Below are 12,945 nucleotides of genomic sequence, written 5' to 3'. Positions count from 1 at the left end.
ATGTGACAACACACACATTCTAAAAAGCTATAGGAATGTGGCTGCATAGATCTACTTGCTGTTTATGAGATGTACCACTGCTAAAAAGAAAAAAAATCATTATTTTTCACAGAAAGAAAAAATTATTGAAAAATTTATTTTGAAAAGCTAATGAAAATCCTCAAATTATCTTTTGTGTTACGTAGCTTCAAACTGATAAATTCACAGCACAGGTTGTGTGCTGCAGTGACACAACATACACACAACTGTTGGAAGTTAGCAATGCACAACTGCAGAAGAGCCCAAACAAAAACACGTTCTGCCTAGGTTTCCATTAGTTCCCACTGCTATCTTTTATCTCAGGCATTTCTATATAAATTTGTGATAGTTTGAATGACTTCATTGAAGTTAATATGAGGCAGAAGATGTCCTGATGATAACATTCTACTGGAGCTTACTCCAAACAGAAAGGACAGGAAAGAAACCACATCCCAGGAAGGCACTTACAGGTAAAATTTGTCAGTTTTTCTCTCGTTTCCCAATTAGCACACTTTCACGCACAACCCAGATAACAATAAAAGCGTGGTTTCACGCAGTAATTCAGTAGCGTTGCAAGGTTATCAGAAGATTCAGGCTTATGAGAAAGCGACCAAGTGAGAACATATGTCCTATCAGTGATATTGCAAAAATCAGGTAATTCAAACAGAGGCAAGTTGTTTCCTTCCCTTCAAAGCACTGTTCTATAAATGTAAACTCTGTTCAGCAGCTTACAGCCTAGTAAATGAATCACTTTAATTGAATGCTATGTACACAGTAACTGGAAAAACACAAGCAATAAGAAAAACATATGGTGATGGCAATAGAAATTGGTTTACTCATTCCGTACAGTGTTATTTCTTTACTTCTTTCATAATTGACCTTTAGAATGATAAACGTGTAAAATAATTTTGGTTTTATGGTTCCAAACCTTTCAGCAATTACACAAAATGAAAATTTAAAAGGAAGTATTCATTCTGGAAGCATTTCCATTGTTTACATAATTGCACAGCTATAATTTAGCATTCATGTTGTTAAAGAAAAGTAAAAAAAGGACTATTATGGACTATTTCAATTCAAAATGATGCTCTGTAGTGTTAAAAATGGGGAGGAGGGGAGAAAAGGGGGCAATCACATGCATTTCCTTCTCAAATGCATTAACCCTATAAATGGCATAATATTTCAGTACAGGTTAATCTAGTAATCCAAATAATAAGGACATAAACATCCACTAAGTGAAAAAAAATTTTGTAAGTTCACTGAAAGGTCAATTACAAAAATATTCTTCACCTAATTTTTGTTCAACCTTTTGCCGATTACAGGTGTAACCAAATAGCATGCCATCTGCCTTCATCACGTTTCCAATTGTCCCTCAACAGGAACAACATGGATTTTTCACTTAAAGTTCACTCTGTTCTTCACTGAGAGATACCTCATTAGAGACCGAAATTTACAGCATGGGAAAGATTATTAATTTACACAAGACTTAACTGGTAAATCCTTCATTTTTTATTTTAAAGGAACAAACACTTTCATTTACTTATTCCAAGTTCTCCTAGCTATCATTACATTTAGGTAAGAGTTAACTTGTCAAAATTAAGTTCCAATAAAAATTTATGAAGTATTTTGACACAGGATTATCTTGTCAGAAAAATCTATTTCAACCTGTCATTTAAATCTAACTTCCCAAAAAAGTTACATTTGCTGAAGTATCTTGTGACTGGAATGCAGTAAGGAGAGAGATTAAAAACCAGAACAACACTGCATTTGTAAAACATGGATAAGGTTATTCAAAAGTGCTAAAGATGACAGATTACTGCATAAGTCACCTGCTGGTAATCGCTCATTCCCCTCTAAACTACATTAGAAAGCTCTCTTACAGTTGTATTAATAACAAAAAAACCCTTGTCCTGACAGAGTGGTGCTCAGATGCCCTACTAACAGAGATCAGACAAACGTATGAAGCAAACAGAATTTTTAAAGTTTCTCCCCTTTTAGAGTATGTTTGATATTTTCACAACATAGGAGACCACTGGGATTAAGGACACACTTCAGATTGGAAGAAATATTTTAAGCTCATGCACAACAAGAGGGAAATAACTGAACACCCATTTGCTACAGGTATAGAGGTACAAGTACCAAGAACACATTTACTAGTCCACGAAACGTCGAGATGACTGTGTCATCATACAGACTTCTCCCAAATGCCTATGGCAGGACTGCTTTGAAGTCTCTGCTTGTAAGAAATTAGTCTGGCAATGCTGAAGCACCTGTAGAACACGAGGTTACCCACTTAGAGGGGAGGTGATTTTAGGGAAGGGAAGGTGGGCACACCTCAGAAGACAGGAGAAGGAGCTCCCTGCAGTGCACCACAGGAAGGCAGGTCCTCCACCTTAGATGGCAATTAGCAGCACTCAACAATTTTCACTTTCACCTGTGTGCTGTATCAGTTTCCAAGATGGAGGAACACACACAAAGAATAAGGGATTGTTTTGCACATTTTTACTAGAACACCCCAAAAAATAGGCAATACACTAAGCCTTGATTGATTTACTTAAAATAGTCACTCTCAGAATTTATCATGTAACCTTGCTTAAAAGATAAAGATAACAGCTAAGCAAGACGTTGAAGTAAATCTGAAGCAGAGGTACACAACTGGACACAGGGAAAAGGAAGGATCCTGACGATGCAGCACAGCTGAAATAAACAGAGGGAAAGGGGGAAGTCAAGCTGAGAGCTAAGGATAATGGATGATGAAACACTGTTGCATTGCAGGGGCATGTTACTTCAGGAGATCCCAGAGCTACAACAATGACTGGAGAGGTGGAAGAAAAAGGTGTGAACAAAACAGAAGGAAAAGAGATGTTGCCTCTATTTCAAAAACTCTATTCCTATTCTGGACAGAGTTCAGAAAATCCTCACAAAGGAGCTTACGAGCAGCAGGCACTCCAGCAAGATACTGCTGGGCATACAGAAAGGACAGACAGAACATCGACTACGAAACAGAAATTTGGGTGGGATAGAAGCAATTTAAAAAGAGCAAAAGTATTAAAAAAACCCACCCACAACCCAAAAGCCCTGCCAAAATTGTTCCAGAACACACAGCTCCTACAATCAGCATTACCTGGTTCTCCCTTTCTTCCAGTCAATCCTAGCAGCTATTTTTCTCTCACACTTCCAACTTATCCTACTATGGGTGAACAGAGGGGTATGCAGGATTTCCTATGAGATCTTGGCATTTGTGTTTCTGTCTCTACTGGAAACATGCTGTTTACTAATGCTTTTTTCAAAGCACTTGAAGCACATAATGGGGACACAGAGGAAAATTTTCTACAGAAAGTGAGATATGGGGAGATTAAAAGCTGGAGAAAAATCACAATAGCCATTGGAAGAAAGTCACGAGAAACTAAAATATGGGAATCTAAGCCTTAATAGACTATATTATCATTATTTTCTTTTAAACAACAGTGTGGAAAAGAATCTAAAATGTGTTATGGTTTCTGAAATGCTGTACAACTAAGGGTCCTCATGTGCAACATTACCAGGCAGAAACCCTGGCAAGAAGTACTTATTCCACAGCGTACAAAAGCAAAGCTGCTCATTTATTGTACCTTTAGAAGACAATGCTCTACCCAGCTAATACATGTTCCAGTGAACTGCACTAATGGCTGAGCAGTCTACAAGTTGTACGCTGCTCCTCACTGTGGAATAAGAATTTAACAGAAAGATATCAAAGCTCACAATTAGTTTTGGTTTGGGTTTTTTTGTTTTTTTTTTTTTTTTTAAACTTCAGCTCAACATTAATATAAGCAGATAGTTAATATGGCTTCTCCGGTAGCAACTCTACTAAAAAATGCTTCCTACTATAAATTAGCCATCTCTCATGCAAAGAGCTATAGTCAGTGTTTCTACATAAGCTTACTACATAACTGGAATAGCATCCTTTCTATAATTAGCAACAGTATATTTTAAATTAAGAGGCTTACAGATAAGCATAACTTACATTAGTATATTACCATCTTCACTGATAAAGTACTTCACCTAAGTCATCCTTTTACTACTAAAAGGAATTGAGCTAAAAACATAGCTGTTAACTTCTCTGTCTACAGCTGGGCTGCATTCAGCAGGCAGTCCAGTCTGCATGTGCTGAAATTTAATCACCAAGGACATCTGTCAACTCATTTGGATTTGGGCTTCTTTTTCCCCCTTCCATATTTAAAGTTTGTCCTGCCCTTAACATCACTAAACTAAAAAAAGCCATTAGCACAGTCTCTTTCCTTGTCTATTAATTGTTCTCTCCACAGAGAATTTCTGAAGTCTACACTTTTACTATGTTCCTTAATATCTTCTTTTATTTATATCTATAAGCACTCTAATGCAAAAATACTCTGGCAAGCCAGTATAATTGTACATTTACTAAACTTGTTTGTCAAAAGCCGTGAGCAATTCCACCTCGCCTCCACAGTCACCAAGGCCAGAAACAGGCCATTAACATTAATCTGTTAGCTGTCTTTTCAGATAACCTCTGACTACTGGGCAAAACCAGTGGCACATGTTGTCAGTAGGTTACACCAAGCACATTAACTGATGCTAAAGCTCTGGTAGTAGGGTGAGACTTCCTAAAAAACTGACACTAAATAGCTGGGGGGGTTGAACTTAAAAGTATTTAAAACTTGCCTCTTCTTTTACAGCATAACTACAAGATAAGCATCTAACTTGCACTGCATGCTCTTCTCAAACTAAGTGCAAATCTAGACAGAAATAAGACAGTGTCACAAAAATCCACAGAAGTTTTAGGAGAAACACACTAGTAATCTAGATTTAAATATCAAAAGTACCAGAATCAAAGAGTCAGAATTATCTCAATACTTGCTTTTCTGAGAAGGGGGCTGAATAGTGTAAGTAGTATTTTGCAATCATGTTTTGGTACTTTTGTTCTTCAGCAAAAACAAAGCAGCTATGAAGCAAGGAGATGTTTATGTACCTTTTCACATTCATGAAGCAAAAATTACTGCTACAGTAAGGAATCAGTAGCAATAATAAAATACATTTCCTTTCCCAGTTCAGGTATATGTAAAATTTGTGCACTGCAGTATTAGACTTTAGTTTAATTTAAAAAGCTGTATTTATTGTCCAAATCAAAAGACATGTATAGTTGCAATCACCAGAATGTTGGTTTGTTTTTTTTCAACCAGTCTCACCTAGCTGCATAAGGCAGCTATGCCTACCCTAACTGCAACGGGCGATCCCATGACATCTCCTAAACAAGAAAAACCAAACAAACAAACAAACAAAAAAAATAAATAAAAAAAAAAATCACACCCCAAGAACATTTCATGATTTTCCATAATCTGGACAAGGAATCAGAGCAACTGTAGGTGGAGTATCTCCACTAACCCAAGATGTGGTAGTGAATGTCCAAATTCACTTTCCTTTACATTGGAGGGAGAGAAGGAGAGGTGGTGAGTCTTAGTGAACTTCATGCATAAAAAACTGTAGAAAAAAATCTGGGCTCACTACAGCATCAGAATAATGCTCAATGACTTGAGCAGTAACAGAGGAGAACCATCATCCTGCAGACGGTCACTTGCCCCCTGACCTCAGGCCCCTTTGCAAGCTGGAAGTAATTATAACGCCAGACTGCAACTTACTCTGTACTGCTGTTTCTTCAATGACTTCTCCCACCTGAAAAAGTGATGCAATTGTTGCAGAGAATTGTTCACTTCTTCAGAGATGTTTGTTGTTAGACACTTCCACATGGACAAATTAGATGCAGCTCATTACCTCGCTATCTCCTTTCTCATCAGCTAAGCTAATTGCTACATCTTGAACTCAGAGTATCATGGGAGCTTTCCATAAAATATACCCTTACATTGCTCTTTTATATACCCCAGGAGACAAGTCTGCGAAGTTAGGTTGTATTTGCTGAGAATGATATTGTATTAATTTATAACCATACTCAGAAATGAATTATTTTGTTTTTCTATCAAGACCAAAATCTACAAAATACAGCAGAAAATTTGTATATTCATATCCTTAAGGGAGAAGTGAAAAGAGAAATATATTTCAAAAAGAAACATTTCTGATGCTAACTAAAATATTGATAATCACATTCGGATTAAAGAAGTTTCTGACTAATTTTTTTTTAAGTTCCACCTAAAGAGCTCTTCTGAAGTAGCCAATGTGATTTCCTGGAGTTAGGCTACCTTTCTGTTGCTTTCCTCCATAAATTTGAAAGTTGCACTAGTCATACATACAGAAGGAAAATTCCCCCATAAGACTCACCCCCCTCCACCTTTCTTCTGTTAATGTTCCTTAAAAGAGAGAAATTTATGCTTGTGCTTAGCAAACAGAAACAATCTCTGCTAAAAAAAAAAAATCTGCACCAAAGTCTATTTTGGTAAGCAATAACTTGAACCCTAGAAACAATGCTTTGGCAGGTGGAGATTCTGCAGTGCTACAAAGAACCAGGATGAACGTGGTCCTTGTGCTCCTTGATATTGCACCCTCTTTTGTAAGTAGTTTATCAGGTAACAGCATACACCAAAAATCACTGAGATGTACAAAAATCACAAAATCAGTACCGGTATCATGTCACGTTACATCATCCTGTTTCTTACAGAAAGCTGTGAGAGCCTATGACAGCAAAGTGCTTCACTTTATGCTTTGCTACTGTTTGCATGTATCAGAGGAGGTACTTCTGCCTCACAAAATGTGTTCCTGCATGTGTAGTTACCTTCAGCATGCAAGTTGTCTGATTAGTCTCAACACCCATCAAGCACTTTGAAGCTCATTACACAGGACAGACAGAAATAGGTATAAGGATCGTGCTTCATATCAACACGTTGCATGAGAATCCAGGCTCCAAAGCATCATGAGTTAATGCCTCAACCAGTTTCATAGCGAAGGAAAACAAAACTAGAAGGACAAAACAGAAAATCTGTAGTCGAGTGTGCCACCAAGAGGCCAAAAAAGCAAAACCAGTGAGACAAGGAAGAACAAAAGAGCAGCAGCAGTGTGCAAAATATCTGGGAAACCCTGGAACGATGTGCAACGTGGGGTCTGCCTTCGCTACGCAGTCTTTCATCATCTTTAACTTCTGGACTGTAACTCTACACAAGGGCTGAAATCCAGTGTGCACACCATGAAGAAACTGAAAATCCATGGAACTTATTAACAGCAAAATGCAATAAGCAGGGTAAAAACCAGCTTAACAACCACCAACTCCACGATTTAAAAATCTCTAAGTTTCTATGTAGGAATTGATTCACAAGGAAGTGGTGAGATTTAAAAAAAAATCTTCTGGCATCTTTTAGCTTAGAAAAAAGCTAACAGCTGAACACCTCTGACAATCTGGCCATTTCATGGAAATGTGTAGATGAAAACAACTTAAGTCTTAAAATTACTGACATTTTCCATTGCTATGGCTCAGTGTTAGCAGTAGCTGCTATACTGATTCAAGGGTCTTAGATTTTAATATGTAAAACGGAGGAGTTTTTTTAAAAATCTGATCTACATCAGGCTTTAAAGTTTCTTGAGTTGTGTGGTTTATTTGAGAGGATTTAATGCTGTGTGGCTTTTAAAATTCAGAGGGGCTGATCATAGTGGGTGTTACCACAAAATCTTTTTTTGTAGGGGAATGAAGTTACTCTGTACACTGAGCAGTGTTAAACTGTCTGAAATCTGAACGGCATTAGTGAAATGAAAGTGTAATGAGCTCTTCATTACTCTCAGATGACACTGAGAGTGACTAAAATGGGAGTTCTCACTACACTTTTATTTTTCTCCATTTGTGCTTTATAAAGTTTCAGGAGCAGCCAGGACACTCAGTTTTTTTTCCAGAAGAAAAACTTTTCCTTTCTAGACTTTTTTCTTCCCCCACTATCTATTTAAAAGGAAGATTTTCTAAATGCTCTAACTTTTCAGGAGGGGAGCAGATATTCAGAGGGTAAGCATCTGGTAACAATTAATTATTTCTCTCTTTCATCTCAGAAATAACCAAACCTGTGCAAATATCTTCTTGCTGGCTTATTAAAGGCCCCAGAAATAACTCTCAGAAGCAGCAGAAGTGACCGCTACAGGATTTGTGAAGGGGACTGTGTGCCCTCTGCTGGCATCCACAGCACAGTTCTAGCCATTGCTTTCATTAGACTATTTCTTTTAAGGGAAAAAACCTCACTCCTACAGCTATAAAAACATGGAAAAGTTTTTAGATATTCTCTATTTTGTCCAAATAGTATTTCCTGCAGATTTTATGAGTATTTAGCTATTTCTGTGGCCCAATAATGTTCTTACATCTCAACAGATTCTGTCTTTTCCTCATCTCCCACTGAGTACTCCAGTTAGGCCACCTCAGGACACCAGGACTGAGGCTGACTGATACATGCAAACAGTAGCAAAAGACATTTATTCACAGAAACAGAATGTTTTGGCAGCACCTCCTGGTTACAGTAGTAAGATAACCTTCTATCTCAGTTCTCCCTTCAGTCCCCTTTGCATCAGCTAAAAAGAGCAGGTACAACAGTTTTAAACATCCCCTGAAGGACTAATCTTGAAGGGGAAAACAACCCTGGAGAGGACAATATTAATTCCAATTTTTGAGGATGTCCTTATAACCAACGGCACAGGACACTCAAAGGGGCAAGCTGAGAGCAGACACTGCTTATAAATTAACATAAAGCTCTTCACAGCCCCTCCTTTGCCCAAGATCATGTGTAGCATTTTATCTCATGATAGAAGGTAAAAACATCAGTAACATGAGCTGGAAGTAACCTCTATCTCCCTGAAGTTGTAAATAATATAAACAACAGACCAACTCCAGCAGCTGCTCTGAAAGTACTGACTTCACAGCATAACAATTTGTGCAGGAACGTGGTAGGGCACAAGGCTCCTGCTTTAGCAGAACCAAAGTTTAAACATACTGGTCAAACACATAACGTAGCTCAAGACTTAATATCAACTGAGTGAACATTTTTAATGTGACCAGCTTGACACAGCTACTAAATGTGCAATTCAGATGAACAGAAACTCATCACTGAGATTATTCCTCAGAAAGAGAAGGAAAACAAGAAAGAAACATCAACAAGTGTCTGTGACACAGTTTTGACAATAAGTCACAAATAGGTAGTTGCTTAAAAGTTCATAACTGGAAGAGCAATGAGAAAGTTAGGACTATGTAATCTGAAGAGAGGTGCAGACTAGGCTGCACAGGATAATTTCATGCAACAATTGTTGCAAGGTATTGCTTCCCTTCTGCTTCAGATCTTCAAATATGAAAATACAGACACCTCCATCAGCACAAAGTATTAATTTTTTTACCAAGTAAAGGTTGTACCTGATCTTCACTTGTTAAGCCAAGGTGCATCACAAAATAAAAATGAACCAGGAAATCAGAATTTGGCAGAACGTCTTGACGCCTAGTCATCATAGCACAGATCAGCCTGTATGCCTGAAGTTTGCCTTCCTTATATTCATTTGGCAGGGTGGTTGCCTGAAAAGAGCAAAAATCTTGTATTATTACTTCTTTTCCTAGTAGCCAGCTAATGCCAAATTGTATCTTCAGCAGGTTTTCCATGAAGCAAATCTGTTCTGTGTATTTATTAAAATGGATTCAAGTCCAAAAAGCCTTTGGAGAATATTCATCACCTTAGCCAGCCATGACTAAAAACTAAAAATAGTGCAACTAAACATACACAAATTCATCACAAAATACTAACATGTGAAAAATTTGGAAATAACTTACTTTGAACAACCATGATGCAAATATTCTGAGAGGTGGAATTAAGACAGGAGGAGAGGGAGTAGACTGATTGTCCACACTTATAGCAAGGTTGTCCCGTATCTAATGTTTTTAAAAGAAAATAGGTATTAAAACAGATAGCTTATTAATCTCTTTATTTCATGTTCCTACTTGTCAGTTTTATTTACTTTAAGGCATTATAGTCTGTGCCATATAGAGTTCCTACTTAAGCCAAAACTACCAGAAAAGCTTGTTTTACAGTGCTTTCCCACAGCCTAAGCAAGTATTACCATTTTAGGTCATACCATGGGCTTTCACACCAAATACCAACGTTTGCACTATTCTATATCTCTATTTTTATTGCTACTGTTTCCTCACCCCATTTAAATTAACTAATCTAATTTCTCTTTTCATTGATCAGGAATGTTCTCTATTGGAGAAACCTACTAGAAATCAAACAAGGTTAGCTAGCTTTATGACAGAATTCTCAAAATCTCATTATTATGTTCCAGATGCTAATACTAAATCAAACTTTAAAATAATTTTTAGAAAAAAAGAAGAATCATTAATTAGATATAAGCATCATATACAATACCTTTGCAAGTTTATACCACAACTCATAAAGATACCCAAAAACTTTTGCATGGATTTTTGGTGATTGTATATTGTTCACATCTCCAAGAATTCCCAAGATCCTCCTCCACAACACAGCAGCAGAATCAGGATGCCAACCAATCAGGCTTCCACCGGCAATTATACTGCAGTCATCAGCAAGGAATTCACTACTGTCTGTAAATTTTTAAAAGTTCAATTTCCATGAATCAGAAATGCAGTATAAGTATAAATTTGGTCAATAAAATAGGAATATTACTGCCTCTAACCATCTTCCATCTCAAAAGTATTCTCTCCCACCAGATCATCTCTCTTTTTCACTGCTCAGGCTAGCACATGACGCAGAAAAAATGGCAGAAAATGTAGGCTAGAGGGCCTTCCAGATAAAAATGGCACAGCTATAGATCAGTTTTATATCAGACAGACGGCCTCCACTTGAGGTTTTGTGATTTAGGGGTTTTTTGAGTTTTTTGTTGGGTTTTTTTGTTTTGGGTTTGTTTTATTTTTCCAGGGAGGATAATGCTGTTAAATAGAACATTCATGTACTCTGAGAAATTTATGCAATCAATAACTGGCTTTTACAGGTAATATTTCTATTGCTAAAAGTTCTTTCTTTTTTAAAATCAACAAAATGACCTGGAAATGCAACCAAAGGAATTAATAAGCATGTACTACTAGTGATGAAGTATATGCTCAGGCATTATCATTTATACAGAAGCAGCTCTTGAGATAGCAATATGCAAACTAAGAAGGAAAGCAGGTCTTTGTGAAGCCTGTCAGAAAAGTGGAAGTAATATGTTTAAACAGTAAAAGAAAAATTTCATATTGAAGTGCAAATTTTAACAAGAGCTGTTACATTATCTTCTATCAGACCAGGGAAAGCTGTGTCGCTACCTGTCTGCAGGCAGAATCAGACCTATAGTCTGTCATGGCACCTTGAAGTAAGTGCTCAACAGCCAACATTTTGAAGAAAGTTGCAGGAAACCTCTATCCAGGCAGAAGGAAATAACTTGTGCCCTCCCAGGCCCAAAGAAGGTTAGCAAAATTTAGATGTTTTATATTTGCTTGAATTTATTTTTTAAAAAGCTTTGGGGATTTTATTTTTTTTTTTCCTTTTTGCTGTGTTTGCTGTAGCATTATGAAGTCCCAAAGTGTTAAAACAGATGTTATTTATTAAGAACATTAACAGATGTTATTTATTAAGAACTTCAACAAATCTATCATCAGGGAAACTGTAGCTATGCTGTTCAGTGGTGGCATCACAGTATTTTTTTTGCCTTACACCATAGAGGTTTCTACAGCAAAACAAAGTTTTGAGAGTTGCATGAGAACCAGAAATGCAGTAAGGGCACGCTGGCCCTGTTGGGCAGTTATGGATTTGTTACCCCATTTTTCTTTTTAGCATATGCTACCTTTCAGGTTATTTTATCTAATTCTTTGTCTTTGTACACACAAAGGAGCACTGTCTTGCATCACAGACATAAAGAAAGCAATGGATTTATCTAACACAATAATCCTTACCATGTACTCTACTACATTTTGTACAATGGCAATCTGAACTGTTGAACTAGGTGTGCTGGTTAATTTAATTAGAGATATTTCAAAGAAAAAGTGAATATGAAAAAAATATCTTTGAAACTAGCAAAACCATCATATAAGATAGTTTACTGCATTAAGTTACTGAAATAATATCTCTGACATTATTACACAGGGAGGTACCTTTACAAAGTGCAAAGAATTAAAATATTTTAATAAATAATCATAAATGTTGTATATGTTAAAAACACTATAAATAAAACGAAAAGGTAAAATACTTCCAAATTAAATTCTGAGAATGTCACTTACCACATCCAACTGGAGTACAGACATTATGTACTTTTAAGTATAAATAAGGAGGGTAATAGGATTAAGATGGAAGAAGTTACTGTGGATTAACCAGTTATTTCCTATCAGTCAACATATATAGAAAGGAATTTCTTTAGACCACTCTGCTATGAAATAAAACCTATTAACTTAAAATGTAAATTATTTTATTTTACTTGAACACTGGGCAGGCTAAGAGAACACAAGTAACCAGCTATCACATCTCAGCTGATTAGTAGTGATTCGACACAATAAGAAACCCAATTGTTTTCAACTGTGTGATCATTCTCTGGATCACAATTTATCAGAACTTATGTCAGCTTCAATTTGATTATCCAAATTCTTTAAATGCTGGCATTCAAATATAATTTCTGAATGAAATGATGAATGAATTATGAATGAAACTTGGTGATATATGCCAAATGAAACATACTTTTATAAGCAAACCAAACCGTATAAACTCTTTTGAGATAAACTAAAACAGTAAATACATTTTCTGTACTACAATACCTGTTAAATTTGCAGTATCTGAAGGACTAAGCTGAAGCCAGCGAGGTGCATCAGGATCCACACAAACATCTGCTGATGCATTAACTTCATGGTCGTCTTCAGAAGTTTGCCAGGGGATAAGTGCTATCTCTACTTCGTTATTATAGCCAATGGATGTGTCACTGCTAACGCTTTCACCTCAAGCAAGAAGGGGATTAACAAAGATG

The 12,945-nt window shown here is 36.7% G+C and overlaps 1 protein-coding gene across 1 annotated transcript in view; it reads right to left on the bottom strand.

Moving 5' to 3' along the window:
• RALGAPA2 (Ral GTPase activating protein catalytic alpha subunit 2) overlaps positions 1-12,945 on the bottom strand; it is a 127,676-nt gene that overhangs the window by 76,079 nt on the left and 38,652 nt on the right. The window contains exons 21-24 of the mRNA XM_026844668.1: positions 12,740-12,916; positions 10,350-10,543; positions 9,758-9,856; positions 9,350-9,505 (exon numbers count right to left, since the gene is read on the bottom strand). Of these exons, the coding sequence (XP_026700469.1) occupies positions 9,350-9,505; positions 9,758-9,856; positions 10,350-10,543; positions 12,740-12,916 (626 nt within the window). The remainder of the gene's footprint in view (positions 1-9,349; positions 9,506-9,757; positions 9,857-10,349; positions 10,544-12,739; positions 12,917-12,945) is intronic.

Source organism: Athene cunicularia (genome assembly GCF_003259725.1).
Source record: "Athene cunicularia isolate RWA chromosome 3 unlocalized genomic scaffold, athCun1 chr3_part1, whole genome shotgun sequence".
Taxonomy (NCBI): Eukaryota; Metazoa; Chordata; class Aves; order Strigiformes; family Strigidae; genus Athene; species Athene cunicularia.
Note: the sequence above shows the minus strand (reverse complement) of the source record. Positions and strands in the feature narration are given on the sequence as shown.